Source organism: Berghia stephanieae, chromosome 2, assembly GCF_034508935.2.
Source record: "Berghia stephanieae isolate SIO BIC M18660-M18661 chromosome 2, UCSD_Bste_1.3, whole genome shotgun sequence".
Classification (NCBI taxonomy): domain Eukaryota; kingdom Metazoa; phylum Mollusca; class Gastropoda; order Nudibranchia; family Aeolidiidae; genus Berghia; species Berghia stephanieae.
Window position 1 is genome coordinate 35023078 of NC_088361.1, and position 12744 is coordinate 35035821.

General features: G+C 34.4%; 2 protein-coding genes across 2 annotated transcripts in view; one reads left to right on the plus strand and one right to left on the minus strand.

Moving 5' to 3' along the window:
• Nucleotides 1-9416, minus strand: part of LOC144964776 (putative E3 ubiquitin-protein ligase UBR7) — a 17767-nt gene extending 8351 nt beyond the window's left edge. Inside the window, exons 1-6 of the mRNA XM_078899386.1 lie at nt 9141-9416; nt 6763-6890; nt 6341-6401; nt 5134-5226; nt 3386-3439; nt 3017-3116 (exon numbers count right to left, since the gene is read on the minus strand). Coding sequence (XP_078755512.1) covers nt 3017-3116; nt 3386-3439; nt 5134-5226; nt 6341-6401; nt 6763-6890; nt 9141-9302 — 598 coding nt within the window. The 5' untranslated portion in view covers nt 9303-9416. The remainder of the gene's footprint in view (nt 1-3016; nt 3117-3385; nt 3440-5133; nt 5227-6340; nt 6402-6762; nt 6891-9140) is intronic.
• Nucleotides 9417-10165: 749 nt separating this feature from the next.
• The window catches only part of LOC144964777 (uncharacterized), a 38465-nt gene continuing 35886 nt past the window's right edge, over nt 10166-12744 (plus strand). The window contains exon 1 of the mRNA XM_078899387.1: nt 10166-10647. Within this exon, the coding sequence (XP_078755513.1) occupies nt 10602-10647 (46 nt within the window). The 5' untranslated portion in view covers nt 10166-10601. The remainder of the gene's footprint in view (nt 10648-12744) is intronic.

The window sequence follows — 12744 nt, forward strand, 5'->3', positions numbered from 1 at the left end:
ATAAAACTAATTTCAGATTAAGGGGTGGTTTGGGTCTTTTCTAAAAAAAATTTAATTACCAATAATGGGTGGTTTTAATCATTCTGTATCATCATTATCGCTTAAAAAACAAAATTTATGGTAAAATTTTTTAATTATCTTTGTTGATACCCATTTTGCAATCTAATTTGGGGGTCTGACATAAAAAAATATAACAATCTTGTGGCAACATTCCACGAAAACTAATGAAGGAATGACCTCCATATTCTTCCCTCTTGTCAACATTGTACCAAAGTGTGTCACCATGGACAGATTTTACGGTTTTAGCTTATGGAATTTTTATTGGAACATTACAAAGTTGAGAATCAAAATGTTATGACAAAATTGAGGTTAAAAATTCAGAATTAGTATTATAATTCAAAATTCACATCTCTTATCAAAAAAATCTCTCTATGGTGACATAATACATTATCTCTGTGATAACTGTGGACATTTTCAGACAATTTCATTGAATAGATTCTGAGAAACGTTTGAAACAGTATCTCATACCCTTAGAGAAATGACATATTGAGAAAATAGCAAAATAGCTTCCCGTTTTTCACACTTTTCTTACTACTTGTACCATTTTCGACTGTGTTTTTCATGTCTTTATAGTCTACTTTAAGAATTTGGACTTCAATTATATTATTTCTAAGATAATAAAATATCATTTTCCACCAAAATCTCAAAATCAATTATTCGAAGGGTCTTCCTAATAATTAGACCCAAACCGCCCCTTAAAGGAAGCATATATATTGTGATTGTTCAAGAAACTTAAAAAACAGAGAAACTAAAAACCGAGGTATGTCTTTGAGTTTTGATCTGCCAGTGGACCAACAAATCTTGAATATCTAAAAATAGCCAAAACATTGGCTGTTTCACTATTGCTTAGAAGTAAGTGAGTAAGGTTTAGATTTATGCTCTGTTGATCTGTAAGTATTTCATCCCACCTGCACCCCTTACCTCACAAAATAAAATGTAAAAAGGGAGAAAAGAAACGAAATTCACCATCACTTGTTTTTGTTTTTTGCTTTTTTTCAATGATGTCAAAAGAGCGACGGGAAAAAGGAATAAAGTGGGACAGTCAAACAACTCTGGATCCAGAGTTTAGTACTTGACAAAAAGACAAAAAGGACGAGTTTAAACAGAGATCAGTCTATTATAAGAATCAATTTTATCTTTGTATCAATTCCGAGACCAGGTATTTGTATCAAATCTGAGACCAAGCAAAATTCTCATCAAAACAAAGGCATTGGATTACTAAAGAGAACAACACACTCAAATTGTCACAATTTATAGAAGAGAAACATGCATGAAGTATCCCGGTCTTTGCAAAGAGCAAGAACCCTTGTTCCAAGAGTACAGAAAATCACCTGGCAGGAGAAATTGACATTCCCAGCCCATAAAGGGAAGTCAGCCCTTCCCCTGAGATATATGCAACTCAGCTACTTTCTTCCATATTAGCTATAAACTTGAATACGAGTAACCAAAACAGTAAGTTACAACTAAAAATTCAGAGCGATAAAAATGACCATGCCATGCAAACAAAAAACTACTCAATACAGCTGAAGGAGGTAAAAGGAATGCCACTTTATTGAAACGATCTTACTGTGACAGAATTTTTGCGAATATAATTTCTATCGGTTAATCAGAATGATTTCAGAACTTCAGCAAACGTTGTAAAATGTTCTTTCTTTCCAAGAACTCAAAAATATAAATAGCTCTATTAAGATACACAAGAAAGGAATTATCCCGTCTTCAAACGAAAAAATAGGTCAGATCCATTTTACATGTTACTGCGTTATACTTTACCCATTTGGCCATCCTGAAGAACAACTAATAGGCCTAAATAATGAGAGCACCAATAATGATGCAATGGTTTATTTGATTTTAATGCAGCATTGATTAAAGTTTTAATATGTTGTAAATTATGATGGATTAGGATTCATGTGTCTTTGATTCATTTGGACTGTTACCGGGGAAAAGAGAGAGTTGGCAGTTCATTATAAACATGTGGTCATTAGATATGATTAACTTATTCTCATATTCATCATCATGAAATACTGAATGTTATAAAAAATGGATGCTTATCATCGCTAAAAGCAGTGGCTTCAATAACAACAAAAAGCTTATTTTGCTCTACTGTCTCCCAGTGAAAGCCAGAATTGACTACAAGATCACAATGTTATGTTTAATCACAATAAAAAGTAATCTGCACCTTTTAATCTAAAACATCTCCTAAATCCATATACCCCAAACCACTCTCTGCGACCAACCAAACAAAATCTGCCCTCTTCATGTAAAACAAAAAATTTAAAAACCATAGATCATTAAAAATATACAGACTGACCATTTGGAATTCCCTCAACCTCAATCGACAGCTTAAGAAAAATCTAAAAAATATCCTATTTCAAAAATATATTTTAGATAGCAACTAATGAATCTTGATTGTGTAATCTCTATATCAAGGAATTTGGCAATGTATGATGTGATGCACTCTGAGGCCTCTGCAAAGAGCGCTATACAAATATTCTATTATCATTATTGCTTTTGCAAAACCACAATATATGTATGTAGCCAGGAGTATATACCACTTGTGGAATAGGTAAAGTGGTAAGTGATCTGTGTAATGGTGCTGTTCCAATTAAGGGACATGCTTGCGACAGATTTAGGTCATATCAGCACCAGTAAAAAGTAAAAGGAAGAAAATGTAATAGTAAAAAATTCTAGAATTACACTTAAAGCACCCAAGAAGTATGACAAAAGGGAATTGGTTTAAATGGGGAACAGATGTAGTAGTAACCAAGAGCATACAATCAATGTACTAGTTTGAGATCACCTAAAAGTCTCATCCAGATACCAGCAAATCCCACTCTAAGGAATACAATCAAATGCTTACAGAGAATTAAAAACTAAAAATATGACAATACAGAACAGAGAGATGATTTACAAAGGAAAAAAATCCCACGTCCCAAAACTATAAGTGAAAATGACTTACTCTGGCTAGATACATAATAGGCCCACAAAAATGGAAACCTTGACATGCACTCTGGGCATGTCATTTCATTGAAGTCTTCTGGCACAGGAACCTTTAAATGCTGAGAAGGCAAAAATAGAGACATCACAAAATATAATTAAATGATTGTCAAACTCTAATTGGGAAGCAACTTAAGAAAACAAGTCAATAGATCCTTTTTTCTTTTGATTTTGTTTTTTATTTAACATTAAAGACATTAAGTTGGAGAGTGCTTTTGAATTTGCAGCAGTACGATGACTGTTCATCTCGTTTGGACATGAATTTCATTATTTACAATGTGAAGTTAGAATGTTACAAATCAAATAGTCTTATCAATGAAACCAAACATACCCGTCCATGATACCAGTCCTCACATATTATACACTGAATCATTTCATCCTCTACCTGTAAAAGTAAAAATTAATGGATATGTTTGTTTCTCTGGAATCAATTGTTTTTTTAAAGACATACCTACTTGGCTAAATCCAGACTTGTTTGATGTCTGTGGACATCCAACTCATTATTTGTAAAATATTGAACTTGTCACAGTGAATTATAATTATTTCCCTTCAACAGAGGCAAAATTTTTACAGGATATAAAATGTGTCTATGTGGTCATATTGTATGAAAATCGCCTTCTGACCGGAAGATCCAGGGTTTCTAGTTCCATTCTGAAGAGCGAATAGTTAAGTCCTTAAAGAAGGCTCTTGACTCACATTCTCTCATTGTACTCAAGCGTAAAATGAGCACCTGACTGTCAACAGCGTTGAAAAAAAAATGTAATGGTGCTTTGAAAGGCATAATGTTAAGTGTTACTGTTGGCTCAGGACCTCTTGTAAAGCACTTTGAGCAAATTTAATCAATATTGCACAATATAAAAAGTTGTTTTTTTAAACTCATAATAATGCAATCAATATTATTAACCTTCACTTAAAAAGTTGACAATAATAAACAGTTTTATAAAATAAAGGAATGATTTTAAGATCATACTTTCCTAGATTCATAGGGAAGGTTTTCACAGACATGATTTACAAAGAAAGAAATATTTCTCACAAAAATATATATCCATAATTTAACTGTTTCCCTGTCAACAAAAACTCCTAGCAAGAAATCCAATGATCTTATTCCAGAACAAGGACACAGCGTTGCATGGAAAGGACAAATGATATTGGGAGAGAGATAGTCAGAGTTGCCAACCCCATCTGATTAGAATGTGTACAATGGGACCTCAAAATGGGGGAGATTTCATAAAAATGGGTACAATCCTGAAATCGACGGAAACTAACCATAGTGAAAGTAAGACGAAGGTATACTTAGATAAAGTCACACCACACAAACTCAATTGCAGCAACAATGATGTTCCCAAGACTATAATCCAATCCTTTCAGATTTCTACCTCCCAGCATGAAAATCATAATTGGTCAAAAATATGATCCAGCAAGCTTAAAATAACAGTGATATGCGCATCCAGGCTAATAAAACTAAAGAAAACTGAAGTGACTCCGTACACTGAAAATGGGTAGAATCTTGGGAGAAATGCGTACAAAAGCGTACAATCGCTGAAAATGCATACAATTCAGCATTTTTTGCGGTAGGTTGGCAGCTCTGGATAGTAAGTCTGTGGACTGAATATAGTCTCCATCACCCAGGGAAGGCCAACATTCCTGCCCTCAGGGGAATTCTACCAACCGCAAATCTGCATAAGTGTCAGATCTGAAACTCCCATGGGAGTAAAAACAAAAAGGGCAAAAACAAACTGACGTAAAATAAAATAAACTTTTATGGAATCATGAAAACAAGACATCTCTATTGGTAGCAATATGAAAGACTAATTAAGCAGGACAAATTAAAAGCAGGATCTTATAGGAATTGATATCAACAGTTTCAGGGGGAAAAAGTAAACAGACGTAAAGTGAGACACGTCTCTCCGGAATGACTCATAAAATGGGATTGAAAAAAATAAAATAATTCATGCAAGTGGTCTGACATCTCTGGTCAAAATTTCACAAAAAAATATGAATACTTCTAAGTTCAACTATAGAGGTAAAAATATGGAATTTCCATCACAGCTTCATACTTCTAAATACTTCAATACTCACCTTATCTTCGGGATCAGGGTATGGTCTTGAACATGAGCAGTAGAGACCATTGAAGTTTTGATTGTATCTATTGCGGGAGTTTAATTGTTTATCCTGTAAAACAAAGTAAAAATAAAACAAACAAATGATTGTATCTATTGCGGGAGTTTAATTGTTTATCCTGTAAAACAAAGTAAAAATAAAACAAACAAAAAACACACAGATAATTGCCTTGTTGACTGTCAACAATCATTACAGTAACAAAGACAGTTCAACACCAAAGTTGGATAATGACCTAAAGAATCCTTTACAGCGATAAGGGTCTCAATAATAAAACTGTACTTATAAAAGAAGTAAAGGAAATATATTAGTAGGTAATTTGAGAATTAAGACCCATTAGCTATAAAAATCTTCACTTGTAAACTTATGTCTTGGAAAGCTTGGAAAAAAAACAACTCTTTTCTCTCTCTCTCTCTCTCTCTCTCTCTCTCTCTCTCTCTCTCTCTCTCTCTCTCTCTCTCTCTCTCTCTTAACTATCCCTATAATTTGTGCATTTTATAATTATATGCCCTATCTCTGATGCAAAACAAAAAAAACAACAAAATTTTGTTAAAAACAACAACTGTGATAGTTACAACATTGACATATTTTTTAACTTGATCTTCCATGGATAACTTTTGATCTAAATACACCCTAAGATTTCTCACACAAGAACTAGTTTTAATAGAATTTTCACCCACTAGTATCTCATTTGTAGATATTTTCGACAGTTGATACCTATTACTATTACCAAAAATTATCATTTCTGTCTTGTCATCATTAAATTCAAGTTTGCTTAGTTTCATCCAATCCTTTATGTTAGCAATACAATTTTCCATCACTGATACTGTTGACAGCTCTGAATCATTATTGAGTTTTGTATACAGCTGAGTGTCATCAGCATGAAAATGAAAATCAATGGGAAAGGTGGATAACATATCAGAAAAAGGAGCAGTATACATTGTAAAAAGGAGGGGGCCAAGACACTCCACACATTAATATAGACGGAGTTGATAAATGGTTTTCTATAATTACCGACTGAGTTCTTTCAAACAAATATTCCTTTAATTGTGACAAATCTGGTTCAACTGATTTTTTCAAATATTATTGCCTTTTTTTCTTAGTCACAGCAGGAAAGAACTGGACTCCTAATTTGTTGGGTTTTTACACATATAATAAATTTACTGACCTTGGCAAGCTTACATTCTTTACCCGAAAACTTGTCATTGCCACAGTCACAACAGAAAAATCTGAAAATAGGAACAGCAATAACATTTTTAAAAACTACCTTTTATTTAAAATGTAGGAATACAGAACAACATACAGTCACATCAATGATATCTCCAAAGACATAAGTGATCAGTGTCATTGCCACATTACTTTGAACTTTGTTCACAACCAATCAAAACTTCTTCAAGAAATTTCAAAATCAGCCTTTTGATATGTATATGTAGATAATAACAAAACATTAACTGCAAACAAAACTTTGAAACAAACTCATGTCTTCAAACCATAGAAATATAAGTATTTCTGCTTAAGGCATAAAGTTTCTTTCAAATTTTAGATTGAATCTGAATCTTAAAAATCAAATCAAAATAACTTTTCATATACCTTTTTGTGTAAAGTTCGTAAAGATCATGTCCTTCATGGCAAGCATAGCTGCAAGCCAGGCAAATGCCAGCATTTCCATTTGGAGTACAAGTTGCACATGCATACAACGCCTGCCTCTTCAAATAGCCCTGTCAAAAAAATTTAAAAGAAAGAGAATTTTTAAAAAGTTAAAAGCACAGACTAGTAATCAACTCTGTATACAAAGTTTAGAACAAAATGGAGAGTAGAACAAGGACTGGATTTATATTTAAACATTTGTGCTGCTTTGTAGTCTGCTGGTATGACCTTTGCCTTCCGACTCTTAGTTCCCTGGTGCTCTGGATGCCTAAAGTTGAGTCCTTGGAAAAGGTTATTTACTCACATTCTCTAACCATACTCAGGTGTAAAATAAGTAGCTGGCTGGTATATTATTATCATTTCAATACTGCAAATTAAGCCTATACATAGCTTTCAAAGAACATATAACTTATTTGTTATAAAATTTGCATTTTTTGGTGAAATATTATCTTAAAAGCTTTTGCTGTCACATGACCTTAGCTGTAATTGTACAGTGCAACTCTATAATGACATAAAACCTATCACTTAAAGACCAAAAAGTCTGGTTTTTATTCACATGAGTATGAGCCTTAAAAATGTAAAGCTCCTAATAGATTATTATAACTAAATACATCAAAAGTATCACGACCCACCCCTGTTCTTCATTACAAGTGGCAATAGACAATAGACTTGCCTCAACTTTTTCAAAATGAGGTTAACCAATTAGTTTACATTGTGCATGTGTGATCTGAAAAGGTCAAAGGAACGCTCTTCTCAAATCATGTGTGAACAAACAGATTTAGACACCCTCAAGCAAAGATCATCAAACTACTTCAAACTAAATACCAACAATGACTGCCAAATTCAACAACTCTCTCCGCCTTCGAATACAAATACTCAGAATTGAGTCGACTTCAAAGTACAGATTCAGTTCCAGGGAGTATCACACTAATTTGCCTGATTTTATTAAATTCTTCTGAGATGTTTTGAAATTAGCTTGGATCAGAACTAAGAATGAAGAAAATTCTAAGATGAAAAATGGCAAAATAAATTCAAATAACTTTTGAAATTCATCCAGTATTATCAAGTAAGGAATGTTTATTTGAGGAAAGTAGATGAATAATTGACTCTAGACTGTTTTAAAGGTAGGATTTTCTTAATTGTCTTCTAAATAGATCGTCAGTAAATAATCACTGGCAATTCATCAAGTGGTTAATGAGTGGTGTATGAAGTGGCAGTTCACTACGCATGATTTTCTAAGTTAATAATAAATATCGTGAAAATAATAGGAATGCAGACGTGGGCTGAGAAAATGTTTCTGTTTTCTTTTCTAGAAAACGCGGGGTTCAATATATTTTGGTAGAATTAGATGGATACCAAATAGTAGTGTTTTTTCTGCACCTCAGTTAACGGTGTATCTTAACTGGTAGTTTTTATGCACCTCTGTTGCACAAGCGCAATCTACACTATTTATTATCAATGCTGTGTTTCTGTATTTGGTCATCGCAAAAGTTATATCAGTATGACATCTGTGCGTCTTTGTTAATAATTTTTAAGAAGGTCTTTCTAAAATATTTTACTTTCAATTTCTATTTTCTGGTTTTATATTTCGATGTTTTAGATTATTATTATTTCTATATATAAATTTATTAACAAAGACATCCTACAGATAATTTTTGCCATGTCCAAATACAGAAACACAATGTCGCTGATGAAATTGGGTGGAATGCGCATGCGTGACAGAGGTGCATAAAAACGATCCGTTAAGATACACTGTCAACGGAGGTGTATAAATACACTACATTTTGTAAATATTCATGTCTCGTCTTTTGAATATGGACAATTCAAACGGTGAGGGGTGGAAGGATAATAACTAATTAAGTTAAATATTAATAGGAGTGGATGGTCGCGACGGTTACCGAACTCTAGACCTCATTTTGGGAGGCCTTTCGAAAGCTCCTACATCCCCAGTATTCTTGTTTTTTATAATATAATGTTCTAGTTGGGGGTTAGGGAGGGGCGAAACTTTTTTTTTTTAACTTAAAGTCTCCCCCCGCCCAAACCCCATACTAGAACAAGAATACTGGGGATGTAGAAGCTCTCGGAAGGCCTCCCCTCATTTTTTCTGTGAGTCGAATTTTACATCACTACACGATTACACCTTCCCCCCCTCCCCCCTTTTTTCCCCGCAGTGGTTATTAATCTGCATCTCCAACAGAATAGAAGAGGCGCATAAAAACGGTGGGGAGAAATTCCGTAACCTCCTCGGTCTAGTATCTTTCAATTGGTATTTTCATAGTGGATCTTTTGATAGCCGTTTATTTATTCAATTTGTCAAATACCTTTGGATAAGTGCAGTTATGAGGATCACTTGCTCCCAAAACCGCTGAGGCATCCGCCTGCAAACGTGCATGTTCTTCCAAAACTTCTTGCATAGATACTTCATCATCTTCTCCCTCTCCTATTTGTCCACAACGTCGAGCCTTATTTGAGTTGGCATCCATTATTTAAAGATAAAATCCGAAACGTAAATATTCTGGGTAAAGTATCAACAACCGAGATGTTGCACCGTTGTTGTTTTGTTGTGAATTTTCCGTTTCCCAACTGTCCCGCGAAAGGGGACCTTCTCTTATACAATTAATAAATTGAAATGTCTTAGCATAAATCATAACAAAAATTACATAATAATAATAATAATATATATATATAATTTTTACTTACATATTAATGTCAATAATGTGATTCTTAAAGTATAACTATTGAATAATGGAATAATTATATGTCTTATTATTATATTACAAATCGATCCTTGCAAGAATTCATTTCCGGAAGACGATAGATTCCTATCTGATCCGGAAACAGGGTTGCCAGTTTGGCATTTTAAATGCCAGATTCCAAAAATCTGGCATTTTTGAAAACCGTTTGGCATTAGAAAAATCATTTGGCATTTGGCATTTTCATTTGGCATTTTCTTTTCTTGTATATTATACTTCAAATGACACCTTTTCTTAATTATTTCTAAACGCGTAAAAACAAACATCTTCACATTTCTTTTTCATTCTTAAAATCCAACCGTGGTGTAGTGGTTTAGCACTCCACTTAGTAGTCAGTAGGTAAATAATTACCCCAACAGGAAATTTAGTATAATTCAAAAAAAAAAAAAAAAAAAAAAAAAAAAAGAAAAGAAAACACGCAAGCCACCAGGATATGATAGTAAATTGTCTATCAAAAGTGAGTAGTTTTCTTAGTGGGGGTGGGAGTCAACAGACTTTGGCATCTTTTTGAGTGTTTTGGCATTTTTTGAGTCTTCCCCTGGCATTTTGTTGAAAAATAATCTGGCAACCCTGTCCGGAAATGACATAGGGGTGTGTCGAAATAAACTTCTTTCGCGCCAACTATAAATAAAGAATTTTTAATAGAAATGGCGGTGTAAATGTGTAAACCCTCCATAGAGACATCGCACTTATGATTTTATGTGTTAGGTTAAGACTTGGGAGATTATTTTATTAAATGACGGTGTAACCGTAGAATTATAATGGATATATAAGTCTGCATTATATTTTAGTTGTGTCTGGCTGAAGTTAGGGCTCGGGGCATCTGACTAGTGCCACTGCCACACACTCGCTCTACTCTACACTGTTACCCTACTCTCATTTTGACTGTAAAAAGTCGGATCTCCGGATCATTCATCAAGCAAGTGGAAACTTGAAAGATTGACCGTCGCCCTGGATTTCAATAGTTCCTAACACTAATTCCGATTTTAAAAAACTAAGCTACATTTGGAAAGGGGCGTGACTCAGAAAATGGAAGTGGAAGAAAATCAACCACCCCAGAAAAAATTGAAACAAGGTAAACCCTCTTTTGGTGCACATTTTAATTTTAACCAACTTTTGGCTCAACTAATCATTATTAATTAATCAATCCCAAAGGAATATAAAGTAAAAATAAGTGGTGATCGTGACATAATTCTCACCATCTACTTAAAATCTTATCACTAACCGCAACCTAATAATCTATACGTCGTGGGAGTGAAAGTGAATTTGAGAAATATAATCAAACACTAACACGGTGATAATCCATGACAATAGACATGATGTATTATTCTTGTCTGTCTCTCGATTAGTCTATTTTGCTCCATTTTTATCCTCTACCAGGAACACATAAAACGATTATCCAATAGTGACTTCTCACCCCCGGGATGAGAATAAAAAATCGATCGAGCTCCCACCCCCGGGATGAGAATAGAGGTAGTCGCCCCTTCTCGCTATTCTCACCCCTGTTAACCAACAGGTAGGGAGGTAGCCTAGCCGCCGCCCCTTCTCGCTATTCTCATCCCGTATTACTATTACCTAACCAACAGTCAGGGTAAGCCTTGCCCATCCGCCACCCCACCCCTTCTCGCTATTCTCATCCCGTATTACCTAACCAACAGATAAGGGTTAGCCTAGCCGACACCCCTTCTCGCTATTCCGGTCGCCATTTTGTTCGTAGGAATGTGAATTGATCGTGATCGATACTGGTCTAAATCGTCGATGCAAGCAACTAAGAAATTTGACTATCAATCGGTAAATAAAAGAGAAGGAAAAGAAAAAAGAAGAAAACAAAAGGGTAATTCATGCAGTATTAATAAGTAGTGTGCGGCTAACATTATCAAGTACTAGTTAAAACTTGTAATTGATTACTGCTTTTTGAGAGTAGTGAGGAGGGGGGGGGGGGAGGGTGCTAAGCTGACCCTACACAGGGGTGAGAATAGCGAGAAGGGGCGACTACCTCTATTCTCATCCCGGGGGTGAGAGCTCGATCGCTTTTCTATTCTCATCCCGGGGGTGAGAATAGAGGCAGCCTATCCAATATCCAGTGTATCAGCTATTTTAATTCTCATTATCAATGATATTAAAACGCACTTTAAATTAATCCATGATGTTGTCCGCACTGGAGGCAGTTTACAATCATTGTTTGATGGTACTTCTCTATTTTTGCAGTTTTATTAGTCTTATTTTATATAATCTCAGTCATTTGATGAATGGATGAGGTAAAAAAAATTTCAATTTTTGAACTCTTTTTTTTATGGTCTCCTTCTCAGGCACAATTTGCTCCACCCAAGACTTTGTGTAGCAGCTAGTGCTCGCCTAGGGGAGGACTACCGTAGTTTCACAGCACTTCTATTATATTACTTAATCTTTTAGCCTTCGTGGACTTTCAGTTAGTTGCAATGTCCAATAAATATTACTATTTAATTTTTGTAAGTGGTGTGATTTTTTCTAATTTAAAATAAATAACTGTGAAATTGAATGTAAGCTTCAATTTTATATACGAAAACAGATAAAACGGGTTTCCCCTTTCTCAACAAAACAGGATGAATGAAACACTACAGACGAATGAGATAATCTAGTGGTGTTGTTAGATGAATATAAACAAAAACATTGATGGGCAGGAAATATGCTTCTTTGTAAGGAAGCACATATTAAAATAGAACAATAGATATTTATAAAAGGTGTGCAACTAATTAAGTCAAAAGAGGGGAGGAAGCGTGTAATGCAGTATAGAAAGTGAAATAAAATAAATTGTAGACTATTGTTGGAAAATAAATACAATGGAATTGGAAATGCGGAGGGAACAGTAGTATCTTCAGTTAGGGTTGAGGAGGGGGGGTGGATCTCTTTCCCCTCCCCAATTTAAAAAAAAATCCTCTCTTTAGACGTGCTGTGAAACTACGGAAGTCCTTCGCAACAATAACTGTAATGCAAACTGCCCTCTATGAAAATAGGTATCAAGTAGTAATTAGACAAATAAAGTGTTTAAAAAATTTATTCCAGAAAAAATTCTTTTTGACTGTGAAAGGATCGATAAAAATAGATGGTGAATTGTATGTCAATCATAGAGCTAGAAACATGGGTCAAAGAAATGCTGGTGAATGTGAATTTCTAGGACTGTCTTGCCGGTTAA